The 13,408-nt window shown below is 41.7% G+C and overlaps 1 protein-coding gene across 1 annotated transcript in view; it reads right to left on the reverse strand.

The window, feature by feature from the left end:
* The window catches only part of LOC126168597 (prolactin-releasing peptide receptor-like), a 493,078-nt gene that overhangs the window by 52,100 nt on the left and 427,570 nt on the right, over positions 1 to 13,408 (reverse strand). The window contains exon 4 of the mRNA XM_049920573.1: positions 8,213 to 8,362. Within this exon, the coding sequence (XP_049776530.1) occupies positions 8,213 to 8,362 (150 nt within the window). The remainder of the gene's footprint in view (positions 1 to 8,212; positions 8,363 to 13,408) is intronic.

Here is a 13,408-nt window from a genome sequence, read left to right on the forward strand (position 1 = left end):
GTCAAGAAAAGAGAGTCAGGTTTCTTTCGTTAATTCATTCTTCGATGTGTAGGAATACAGCGCTCCTTATCCGGCGTTCATCAAGACTTCTAGCAAGACCTGTAATTGAGAAAGCGTATCTAGATGGGATGTCCTAGTGTGTATCAACTGTTCTGCTAGTGAACGATGTTCCGTATTCGCGTCTCTACTAGCCAGATCTCGCGATGCTCCAAACAATAGCGGCGTGATTTCGCCTTCGCAGTGGCAATTATACTATAGATATATCATCGATTATAGTATGCTGCCGACTATGCTCTATCGCGTTTGCATCGTAAATATTTCTTTACGCATAGAAAAGACGTTGCTAGGTGATTTGAGGTACCTCTGAAGTCGTGATGATTCCAAATAACAAGTTTTCTACGATCTGCTTATCGTCTTGTTGTGGAAACCGCACTAGCAATTGGCTGAAGGGTTTTAGAGAAATTCTGGGATACCCAAGACTCTTCGCAATTACGGGATAGACGTTCATCAGTGCAACACGTCTTTCGTTTAAATGCCCGGTAAAACTGTAGCAATGGTATTTAAGTATGACTTTTGTTAAATAAATAACTAGAAACATATTTTTAGAAAGAATTTTATTCATTCGTCTACAAGCAGACGAAAGTAGTCCCTAAAAGATATTATACACTTAGGCCAGAGCTTTCTCCAGTCCCCGAAACACTTCTGTAGGTCGATCTTTGGGGTAGCTTTTAGCTACCTCAAATATGCTTTTTTAACCTCAAAGTGACAACTCATGGGACATTAGCTGGTGAATATGGATGCAAGGCATCATCACAGTAGAGCTTTTTTGCCGAAAATTCACGAACGGGCTACGAAGTGTGCGCAGGTGCATTGTTGTGGTAGAAAATCCATTTTGCTCTTACTTTCTTTGAATGCTTGAACTTGTAATTTGATCATTCGATCTTGTGGGAAAAGGTTATGCTGTTAAAATTTAAAAACCATAAACTTCACATCGGACCGGCTACTTCAAGCTTTATTTGGTCTTGGAGATCCACAACGCTTCCACTGAGACGAATGAACCTTAGTTTCGACTCAATATCGGTAAACCCATGTTTCATCACCTGTTATGACGTATTGCAGTAGCTTTCCACTGTTGATCTAGTAATTCCTGAACAACCTGAATTCGTCGACGTTTTTCTTCGAAATTTATGAATTTTTGAACAAATTTTGCTATCGCCGATTCCATGCCGAAGAAAACATATATATACTTTTTGCTGTGATGAAACTGAGAAGTCAACATCATCAGTGACTGCTATGAGTTTATTTCAGTGAGTGTTTCCTAACATTTCTCTCATTATATTCACTGTTTCATCGAGTGACTGTCAGCTGGTGCGTCTAGGGTGCTCGTCATTTTGAATACTTTCGCGACCTTCTTCGAAACATTTATACCATTCGTAGTCTCTTATTTTACTGATAGCAGTCTCAGGAAAAGCGAATTTAATATCTAAAACTTTGCTACACTACATTCCGGATTTAGAAAAATTTAATAGAAAATCCCTGATCCTTTTTACACAAAATAAACAGTTGACAGTACTGTGAACAGAACATGTGACCTTTTTGGAAACTGACAGCAGACGAATATTCCATATGGCTAACACTGTACAAATATTTTTCAGTAGTATTTACTAACAAAACGATCGCCTATCTAATACAACACGGGCAAATACAAAATTACCCTCACGTTTTGACGACATCTCGGGTGAGATGCGAGTGCCGAAGTGAGCTGGACTGTGTGCACGCCCTAGATAGTGAAGGCATGGCTACACAAATTTATGTTGCATCCTGCGGTTACATAAACATCTCATAAATTTTCTATGTGACTTATAAGAGGAGATCAGAAAGTTTTGGTTTGAGGTAGGCTAGGGGTTAGTGTGGCATTTGTGTCTGTCCGACGGAATTACGGTATATGTGGAAATACGAAATACTATGAACTACTATTATTAGATGCGTCCAAACGGCATTAATGTGCTGTTATTCTTAACTTGTCTGCCAAAGAAAAAACACCAGTAGACATTCTTCAGAGAATGAAGACTCTGTACAAGACAGTATTTCAGTCGAAACCAACCACTGTGCAATAGTACGTGAAGTTCAGTGCTGGTTGCAGTTCGTCACAAGACAACAATCGATTTGGGGGCCAGTCTCATCCATTACGGACAAGTGGGAGACATTCGAGCACTCGACGTGTAGTCCTCATCTCTCCCATACGATTATCACGACTTCGATTTCTTAAAAGATGCCTTGGACGGTTGACTATTCCTAAAGGACGAAGTTGTGCAGTAGGCAGTTACGAACTTCTTCACACAGCAGAAGACGGTGTATTACCAAACAGGCGTCTTCAGTCTGGTGCGTCGGTGGCATGATACCTTAATGCTCACGGCGATTTTGCCTTATTGGTATACCGATTCTGGATTGTACGGCCTTGAACGGAAGCTTTTTGATCACCTGTTACATCTGTCGTTATGTGTTATTTAGTCTCACAGCTTGAGATTACGTCTTACACGCAGTATGCATAGTAATATTTTTGCTCCCAGACGGCTATGTTCCAGTCTGAAAGAGGAATCTATCTCGAATTATGTATACCAGTTACCCATAGATCATATCGGAAAAGTTATAACTCGCAAAGGAATCACTAATTCGCTACTTTGGTGATATAGCAAGCTTCGTCAACGTATTCTGGGAGCTAGCCAGAAGGGAAAGACTACCTCGTCCCTTAATTGATTTTAGTGTTCGTGAAAACTTCATAGAACCAAGGAAAAAGTCGTTGAACGTGATTGACAACCGGGTCCCAAAACTGTTGCACGACGAGTCCGTACTAACGAAAGAAGCCATTCTTTCTCCTCTTGCCAGCTGAGTGATGGTTGTGTGTTTCAGATATTCTTCCATTGTGCCATTTCACAGAAATTAATTTTCTTAGAGTACAATGACAGATCGTCGTAGTTTATTTGTTTCTGAAAGCAGCTACTGAGAGCTTAATAAGTGTATTTAGATTGGGAGAGAAGTAGCGATATGAGCATGAAGACTGTCCAGCGCGCAGAACCGTCTTCTTCCAGATCGTTGGAGTAGACAAAGGGGATCTCTACCTCGGCTCGTTCGTGCACCAAATTTGACCCCCTTCGTTATTTTTAGGGGAAAAACTGAGAGACATGCTTTACAAGGAGATACCAACTATACGATATGATACGGAAAGATGCATTACCGTTCCCCAAGCTTAAATTTCTGATGAAGTGTTAGAATGTGTTCATCAGCATTACAGTCCGCCCCCGGTAGCTGAGTGGTCAGTGCGACAGACTATCAATCCTAAGGGCCCGGGTTTGATTCCAGGTTGGGTCGGAGATTTTCTCCGCTCAGGGACTGGGTGTTGTGTTTTCATAATCATCATTTCATCCCCATCGACTAGCAAGTCGCCGAAGTGGCTTCAAATCGGAAGACTTGCACCCGGTGAACGGTCTACCCGACGGGACGCCCTAGTCACACGACATCAGCATTGCAGACTGAAGGCTGTGTTGCATCTGCCGGTCGGCATGTTGAACATCCCTTTCAAGGTCAATTCTCTTTCATCTTTCGGAGGATTCGTTTATTAAATTTTTATCTTTAAGTTAGTGTTGACAAGTGGAGCAGCCTACATGTCACTACTTAGAATTTTCGAATTGCGTTTGGTCCAACTGTATGTACTAAAGTCTTGAAAAAAGCACCAATGTCATGTCAATCAACATTGTTTCATTAAAAAATATTTTCTACAGTAACTACATTCTGTTGGATGGAAAACCCAAGGTGTCGGCTTCAGCTGTTAAACTATATTCCTGTGAAAAGTGCACATAATTTCAGAAGTATTTCGAGTTGTAGATCATTCGTCCATCAAAAGGAGGTATAAAAACAATATAAAACGAATCATATTATTATCGAATTCAACTCTCTCAGGTTTCTGGGTTTAAGCACTATGCATGTCGGATGACACTGTGTGATCATATTCTGCCTCCGCTTGCGTTATTATTCGTTCGAGAGGAACTTGTAAATTAAGTCCTGAAGATATATATTTTATTAAAGAACGTGAAATTCTGGAGTTGAATCAGACTTGTTGCATATGTCACTCTGTGGAACAAAATACTGTGGGTCTAGTGCTCCACTAGATCTCGTATGGATGAGGTAAGGAGTGGTGCCATGTAACATATCTCAGAAATGTAAAAACATACTGTTCAAACTTATTTGCTCAAGACTGAGTTCACCCAAGAACTTATTTAGTCTTGCACGTTGAGCAGAAACGAAAAGTATTGCATATAATGAAATGTTGATACTTTCAGAAACATGTGAATAATACTTATTCCCTTTTATGCTATAAGGAGATTTCAGTAACCGCGCGAAGTAAAGTAATCAGCTAGTACTTATGTAAAATAATAATTACCTCATTTCTGCAATAAGAATATTGAAGCATTTTCGGTCCTGTGATCCAGGTTCAAAATTCAAATGGCTCTAAGCACTATGGGACTTAACATCTGAGGTCATCACTACCCTAGAACTTAGAACTACTTGAACCTAACTAACCTAAGGACATCACATACATCCATGCCCGAGGCAGGATTCGAACCTGCGACCGTAGCAGCAGCGCGGTTCTAGACCGAAGCGGCTTGAACCGCTCAGCCACAGCTGCCGGCTGTGATCGAGGCACTGATGCTTATTGGTCCATAAATGAGACTAATGTTTATTGACAGCGGAAACTGCTGGGAAATAAACGCAACGAGAGACACGTAACGCAATTCAGCCGCCACCAGATGCCTTCACACTCTGCAAGCTATTGCGAAGTGCATGGCAGAGGACACTTTCCATTGCACCACTCATTAAAGCTACCTCCAGTTCATTCCTGTATGGAGCGTGAGAGGACCGTTTTTTTAATGACTCTGTTAGCACTGTAAATAGTTTAATCTTGTCTTCGCAGTTCAATTGGTAATAATACATAAGGGCTTATGGTACATTCCCGCATTCTTTTTGAAAGCTGCTTTTTGAACAATTCTTATGCTTTCGCGAGATAGTAGGCGCCTATCTTCAAGCGTGTGCATGTTCTTCTACTACGCCGTGATACTCCTCCATACGTCAGACAAACTTATGACTGAACTTGCTTTTCTTCTTTGGATACGTTCAATACCCTCTTGATAATCCTACTTCATCAATATTCTAGAATGAGTCGTTCTGTTGTTTTGTTAGAATGAAACTTCTCACAGGGTAAAACTCTATGCCCTACCAAGACTCCAACACGAGGCTTTTGCCTTTCGCAGGTGAGTGCTCCATCAGCTGAGCTACCCGAGCAAACTTGCAACCCACGACCCATCGTCAAAGCTTTACAGCCGCCGGTACATCATATCCTCCCTTCCTAATATCACAGAAGTTCTACTGCCTAACTTGCAGGCGTAGCACTCATGGAAGAAAGGATACTGTGGAGACGTGGCTTAGCCACAGCCTGGGGGATTGCCTCCAAAATGAATTTCTTCTTCCATGAGTGCTAGTCCCGTAAGTTACACAGGAGAACTTCTGTGACGTTTGGCAGATAGGAGGTGTGGTACTGGCAGAAATGCAGCTCTCAGGACGGGTTGCGAGTCGTGCTCAGATGGTAGTGCACTTACCTGCGATACGTTGTTTCAAACAACAGTCCGGGGAGCAGTTTTAATTTGCCAGCAACTTAATTGTGAGTACACACTTCACTGGCGAATGAAAAGTCATTCTAGAACTCTTTGTAGAATGGTTGTATTTTCCGTGTCTTACCAATGAATAGAAGTGCGCTACCTACTTTGACTGAATCTACGTGAACATTCCATTTCATATCGTTAAAATGTTTACTCCCACGTATTTGGGTGAGTTTACTGATGCCACCTGTGTCTCACCAATATTTTAGTCATAGGATTTTACGTTTTTTATTTTTGTGAAGGGCATAATTTTACATTTATAAACATTTAAACCGATATGTCAACATTTTCACCACTTTAAACTACGATTAGACAATATTTGTATATCCCATTTTGTGGACTGTGTTTGACTATAGATGGTAAAGTAGTAAAGCAGTATTGCATGAATGGCTGGGAGACCCAGAAGGGAGTTTAGTCTCCTTATTGGAAAAGTTTTCCTCTATCATTCGTATCCACAGGTACCTTTCCTACACGAAGTATGAGAACTGTACGAGTAAGTCTATGTGTTAAGTGTAGGTGACTGTAAAGAGTATGTCTATAGTGCAATGCCGAGTTCGTGTTGGAGTTGAAGCGAAGGTAGAGGGTGAAATCTGATTCCGGCATATAGTCTATTCCTCTCGAAGAGCACCGAGGGGGCCGTCAAGTTTAAGCCATCAACAGTATCGCATGCCCTTTCTTCATGAGACATTGCGGAGAAGTTTGGAACTGAATCCTGGATATTGGCACGAAGACTGATAATCAGAAACTTTACGCCAGCAACTTTCCTCCCCTTACCGGCCAAATATTGGCAAGAAAATTTCATCCACCACCATTATTGTAACCGGCCTACCTCCGAACCGAGCACTACTGTACAGGAGTGTCCTAGTGACCTCGGGCACGGAGGCAGGTTGTTGCAGATAATCACATTTTTTTTCAAGAAACTTGGGATTACTGCAGTATTTCCTGGTAGATAATTAATAACCGGAAGGGACTCAACATAGTTCCGTTGGGAACGCTAGAAATTACTCTTATATCTGTCGATAACAGGCTGCTTGGTCCCTTCAAAGATATACCGTGCCGAGTGACAAACTTAACTTTATGTGAAAACAAGCTACATGATTACCGGGACACAAGGAAAGCTGCAACTCTCTGACTGTCTCGATCCATGGGTTGTTGTCATGCGAGAAGAGCACAATTTACGTTTCCTATGACCGAACTTTTCGGAATAAGTACTGGTTGACATGTAGGAGGTCGTCGTGTTTGAGATGTGACAGGTAAGGAATGTTATGAGAATGCAACGAAAGCAAATTACAGAATGAAGGCATTCACGACCGAATGACATTGCTGCGAATAAACCTCTCGGGGTACAAGGTCATGATCCACGACTTTTATCCCTTCCTAACGTGTCGGAAAGAACTGCCCTAAATATTTTCAGAGGCGCACCAGTCGGCAAGATTTAACGAAGGAGCAATGCCTCTGAAGATGTTCAGCGCAAGTTCTGGACGAGACGTCAGGAATAGAAGTGTTTCGTGGACCATGACCTTACACCCGAAAGGTTTACCAGCAGCAGAGCAAATTACAGCCTCGCACATTTCCTGTAATTCATAACTGGGATTCACAGTCATGTGAAATTTCTTGAAAGACATCATGTTTAGGCCAGTGACTGTTAAGGGGGGTAGGACGTCAAACTTGGAGCAGGAGAGTCACCACAGGACATTTTAATTTCTACTGTCTATACTTTTACAAATAAATTCATAAAACTTTGTCACCATGACCAGGAAGGATTGGACATCGCAGTGGAAGTTCAAAAACGTAGCAAAATACCTTTTTTTACATGTGAAATTTCATAATTTTTTCACTTATTACTGGCTGCATTTGTTGCTATAGGTACACTAGAATTTTACAAATCTATTACAAAACTGTGGAAAAAATTGAGATAATTAACTATAAAACTTGAGTTTTTTCTAAACATGAAGTTTAAAATGTAACAGTTCATTAATTTTTTCATAAATTAAATAAATTCTAGAGTTTCATACACCTGTAACTATGGTTTGTAGGCTGTACAAACGTCATCGGAGAATCTCTCTTACTTAAGAAGAAAAGTGTACCTATAGCAACAAATGCAGCCAGTAGTAAGTGAAAAAATGATAAAATTTCACATGTAAAAAAAATGTGTTTTGTTACGTTTTTCAGCTTCCACTGCTATGAGTATGAATCCTGAATCCTTCCTGGTCATGCTTTTAAAGTTGTATGAATTTATTTGTAAAAGTATAGACAGTGGAAATTAAAATGTCCTGTGGTGCCTCTTCTGCTCCAAGTCGGCCCGTTTGACGTCCTACCCCCTTAAACTTTTTATTTCCACTATTGCAATTTTGGCCTTAGGCCATTGTCAGATGCAGATGTTTTGGCTTTAAGTTTAACAGTCACTGGCGTAAACATGATGTCTTCCTGTAATAGTGATTGGGAGTGTTGTGCACTAGGATTTTCCGCTGCCGAGCGCCGCCCATGCCGGCGTGCCTCACCTGTAGCTGTGGCAGGCGGAGTGGCTACGGCCGTGTTCGTCTCGTCCGCGAGCCTCGTACATCATGACGGCCAGCGGGCCGCCCTGCGTCTTCAGCTCCTGAGACACCCGCACGAACAGGTACGCCATCGTCGACAGCGGCAGCACGTACCTGCAACACGTGCGTACCAGCGTCCAGCATTACCCCTACAGTGATAGGAAAAAAAGCTGCAAGGTATCTGACGAGTCATCAACGTACAATGACCAGCGAAAACATTATGATCTCCTGATTAATACCGTGTTCACGCTGATTTCCATCGCAATACACCAGGGATTCGACGTTCTTGGTAGGTTTTCGACGTATAAGGCACAAGACATCTATTTATAGTTAACTCGAGAAAGACATGAAACATGAAGAGATAGAGATGTTCTGTAATAACATTATCGTTGTGCACAGATGTCATGGTGCCTTCTATTACTACCATAGGTCCCATACAAACGGTAGTGAGTTCGCTCCATACCATAATATTGCCCCCACCGACCTTCGCCTGTACCATTAGGCATCTTCTAAGCAGCCGTTCAGCTGCTTGCTGGCGAACGCAGACATGGTTCAAATGGTTCAAATGGCTCTGAGAACTATGGGACTTAACTTCTGAGGTCATCAGTCCCCTAGAACTTAGAACTACTGAAAGCTAACTAACCTAAGGACATCACACACATCCATGCCCGAGGCAGGATTCGAACCTGCGACCATAGCGGTCGTGCGGTTCCAGACTGTAGCGCCTAGAACCTCTCGGCCAGCCCGGCCGGCGAACGCAGACATGATTCTCTGTTCAGCGCAACAAGGAATGTCCTTCCCCTACCAAGTGACTCGTTTTCATTGATACGTGATTAAATCTCGATTATCTCAGTCCCACTACAATGGTAAATTAATGATATCAGCGCTTCAACGCAGAGGCCCCTTTTCAACTATGAACACTCAACGGTGCGTTCTGAAGCACTGTCACGTGGGTAGGGCTTCCCGTCGGGTAGGCCGGTCGCCTGGTGCAAGTCTTTTTAATTGACGCCACTCCGGCGACTTGCGTGACGATGATAATGAAATTATTATAGAGACAACACAACACCTAGTTCCTGAGCGGAGAAAATCTCCGACCCAGTCGGGAATCGAACCCGGGCCCCTCGCATGGCATTCTGCCGTGCTGACCACTCAGCTATGGAGACGGACTTTGAAGCACTTATACATTACTACCATCGTGCTGAGTTGTCAGACAGGCCACACATCATCGCCTATCTTGCTTTATGGGGTGGGGAACCCTCCGACCTCGATGCTCCGTGATGAAGCATGGGCGTCCAACATCTTGTCGCCTACTCATTTTTTCTCGTCCTTCAACCAGTTCTACACATGGCCAGATGATGGTGGCACACGAACAGTTTCTCGTTTCCAGTATTTTTCGTTACCAGGCGCCGGGTCACAACAATGCCCCTTTTTGTAAAGTTCTGATGTAATTGGATTGCCTCATTTGTGACCCTAATAGTCACAAGAAAGATTCTCCCATCGGTTCAGCTCAACTTATATATTTTCCTCGCTCCTTCACGTGGCCGCAACGCCAGTATCTGGCAATCGATTTTGCAGTGGCTTGTGGTCATTGCTTTCTCCGATTTGTGTATATTCAGCTCGAGGACGGAGATGTGGAGCACGTATGGATAAAGCTCCAAACCATTGTATGACAACACGCCTAATGCTGAGCAAGGTTGTGAGATATGAGAAACATTCGTCAACATTCAACAGCCATGTAATAAAACTTCTACGAAAGAATAAGAAAGGTTTTTTGAGCTCCTTGCTATTGCTTTTATACTCTTTGTGGTATGTGGACTGTACATCCTATAGTGCGGCTACCCTCCAAACAGCAATGGTATGCCAGCAGCCTAACGGTGAAGGGGTTATGACAATGCATGCTGCCTCGTAGGCCAGCAGTCGGGTGAGCAAGTGCAGCGATAGGGTAATGGCCTCGCAGATTTGTTTGCCTTAGTGTCCCATCTGATTATTTAGAATGACACAAAGCCACTCCGAGCATCTTTAATCGAATTCTACGCCACACGCTGGCTACACCCTCAATTCTTCAGTCAGACTCTCGACAGGAATCCTCACCACATACAACCCCATGCAGCACCGGACACCACTGACGGAAGGAGCCGCCAGTGTCTGCCTTCAGAATCATCATGACTTTCTCTCTGCACCGAAGACGAGCAAGAATTTGTTACCAGCTGACTGCTTTCACTAAGTCATTTCGTTCTGCTTGCAAGTGAACATTGACTGTTTCGTCCTTAAGGACTTCCTCCTAAGTCCAAGCTTTCGTAATTTCAGCTGCTAATCACGAACATTCGCAAACTACTGTAGTGGTTAACTTTTCTTAAAAGGAGGAGTATTTTTATGTATGTCGTTGTCACTAAAACTGTTCTACGTCGTTTACCTAGTCTGTGTTCTCAGTGCGCCTCAAGAGATGCAAGACTTAATCCTTCTGCTTGGCCTCTTTTTCCATAAGTCAATATCGCAAATAATTTGGTTTTGTAATCAACCGGTGTTCTCAGAATTCCACACGCGATACACCGTGTGATGATATCGATTACTTCCATTTATATTTCCAATGAAATGAACGCACCTCGCGCTCGTAAATTCTTCAGTCTATTGCTGGTCGCTGCACGGATGCTCACCTGTATCTCGTATGTGACTGTTTTTCTGATTTATATGCAACAACTTAACACATGATTATTATTAGATCGGTTTCTTATACCTAATAACCTCTTCGTAATTACAGAGGAATGACGAGGTATAGTTTCACCAATTAGGATACGAGACACACAAAAACTTCAGTAGGAAAATGAATGGAAATGCTGGCTCCTTGGTTGTTCATTCAGTGGTGTAAATTATGAAAATGAAGGAGGGACAAGAGCAATAGTGACAGGAAGACCTCGTAAACTTACAAAAAGATATAGTTTTGAATGTGAATTGCAATTAGATAATAGGAAACGAAAGAAAGCAGTGGAAGGAAAAATATATGGCCTGGGAAAGGAATGAAAGCGGATGCAACCTGGTGGAGTTTTCCGGAGAGCACGATTCAAATACAGAAGAGGCTTGATTTAAAAATAATGAAAGAAAATTGTATCTGTAGAAAGTATGTGCGAAGTCATAAGATTTTAAATAACGTAATGGTAAGATAGGTATTTAGAACATATCCAGAATAAGGCCTGGATTCTGGTCTGGTTAGGAATCCAAGACTGAAGATGACGAATTGCTAGAAATATAGGAAATTGGTGTGACTGGACTTGGATAAGTTGCCACAAACAGAGTTTGCTGAAAGTTTAAAAGAGAACATTAAGTAATTACTAACAAAAAGAAGGAAAGGAATGCAGCAGGAGTGGAATGGGACGCTTTAAAGATGAGTTAGTGAAGATAACAGAGAAAATGGCAGCCAGGAGAAGCCTAGAAGAAATCCTTAGAAAACAAAGCAAGATAAACACTAAATGGAATATGGGCACCTAAATATTGATAGGAGGTGCAGAGTGGAAAAGGCGGAATGGCTAAATAAGAATCCCGCAACACTATATTACAGTTAGCCGTTGAACGAAAGTTAAAGAAACATGTGGAGAAAAGAGTCTGTGTGAACATCAATACCTCAGTTAATAATCCAGTACAATGCTGAGAGCTTAAGATTGTGAAGGAAAGGACAGTTTATAGAAGAGCTATATAATGGAAAGAAACTTGATGACAGTTTTATGGAAAGAGAAGAGGAAGTGGATATAGGTGAGATGGATGGTTAATACTGCTAGAAGAATTTGACAAGGCTTCCGGAGTAAACCAACATTGGCAGAACCAACAGTGACAATATTGTTCCATTTGATATTCTGAATGCGGCCCTCGAAGTTCAACAAGAATGTAACAATTCCAATGGTAAACAAGTTATGTGTTGGAAGGCGTATTACCGAATTACCAGTTTAACAAGTTATTCTTGGAAAATTGTGACCTACATTATCTATGGAAAGATGGAATAACTGTCAGAATCGGAACTGCGGAAAAATCAGTTGGGGTCTGAAGAAGTTTACTAGCACCCGAAGAAAATACTGATCCTAATGCTATTGGCTGAAGTAAGGAAAACCTACTATTATAGCAATTATAGATCTAGGGGAAGCTTTTCACAATGTTGGCTGGAAACATTCTATAAAACCCTGAAATTATCGGGGATAAAATACACGGAGCGAAGTTCGTACACAAGAAATCAAAATGCATCTAAATGGATCGAACGAATCAGAAAGGAGACCGGAGAGAGGAGGGAGACACTGTGTAGTTTCCTTGTTATCCAGTATGCACATTGAGGAAGCAGTAAAGAAAACTATCGAAAAATTTGAAAAGGCCTAGTAAAGTTCAGGGAGAAGAAGTGATAACCGATCGTTTGCAGATGACATTGAAATTCTGATACACGGCAAAAGACTTCTAGGACCTGTTGAATGGCATGCGTAGTATCTTGAAAAGAGTTTATAAAATGAGTATCGACATAAGTGAAACAAAGGCAATGAAATTTAGTAGAATTAAACTAGGCAGTGCTGAGGGAATGAGATTGGGAGATAAGATACCAAACGTAATTTAGTTCCGGCAGTGTGCATTTAATATTTTCTGCCTTTCACTAATCGTCTGTTATTTTACTGTCGAAACAGCAAAACGTATCGGTTTCTTTTAGTATCTCATTTCCTAATCGACTTCCTCAGGATCCCCTGATTTAATTCGACTACACTCGAGTGACCTTGGTTTACTGTCGTTAATATTCATCTTACAGCCTGTTTTCATGACACTATACGCTCCATTCAACTGTTGTTCCAGGTAATTTTCCATCAGCGAACATCATAATTTTTAATTTGTTCTACCTGGACTTTAATTCTCTTTCTGAATTTCTTCACAGCTAGACGAAGTACAGATTGAATTACTTGTCTACTATTGTTTACTTTTGGCGTCCTTAGATGCTTATAACTGCACTGTGGTTTCTGTAAAAGTTGTGAATAACTTTTCGCTTGCTACATTTTTCTCTGCTGGTTTCAGAATTTCAAAGAGTGCAACCAATTAGTATCAGTATTTTACAGCGATGACTTATCAAACTCCTAGTTCGGTAATATACCTGTCAGCAAACGTCTCTTTTGTAACTGTTATTATTACATTCTTCTGTGAGTC

Source organism: Schistocerca cancellata, chromosome 1 (genome assembly GCF_023864275.1).
Source record: "Schistocerca cancellata isolate TAMUIC-IGC-003103 chromosome 1, iqSchCanc2.1, whole genome shotgun sequence".
Taxonomy (NCBI): domain Eukaryota; kingdom Metazoa; phylum Arthropoda; class Insecta; order Orthoptera; family Acrididae; genus Schistocerca; species Schistocerca cancellata.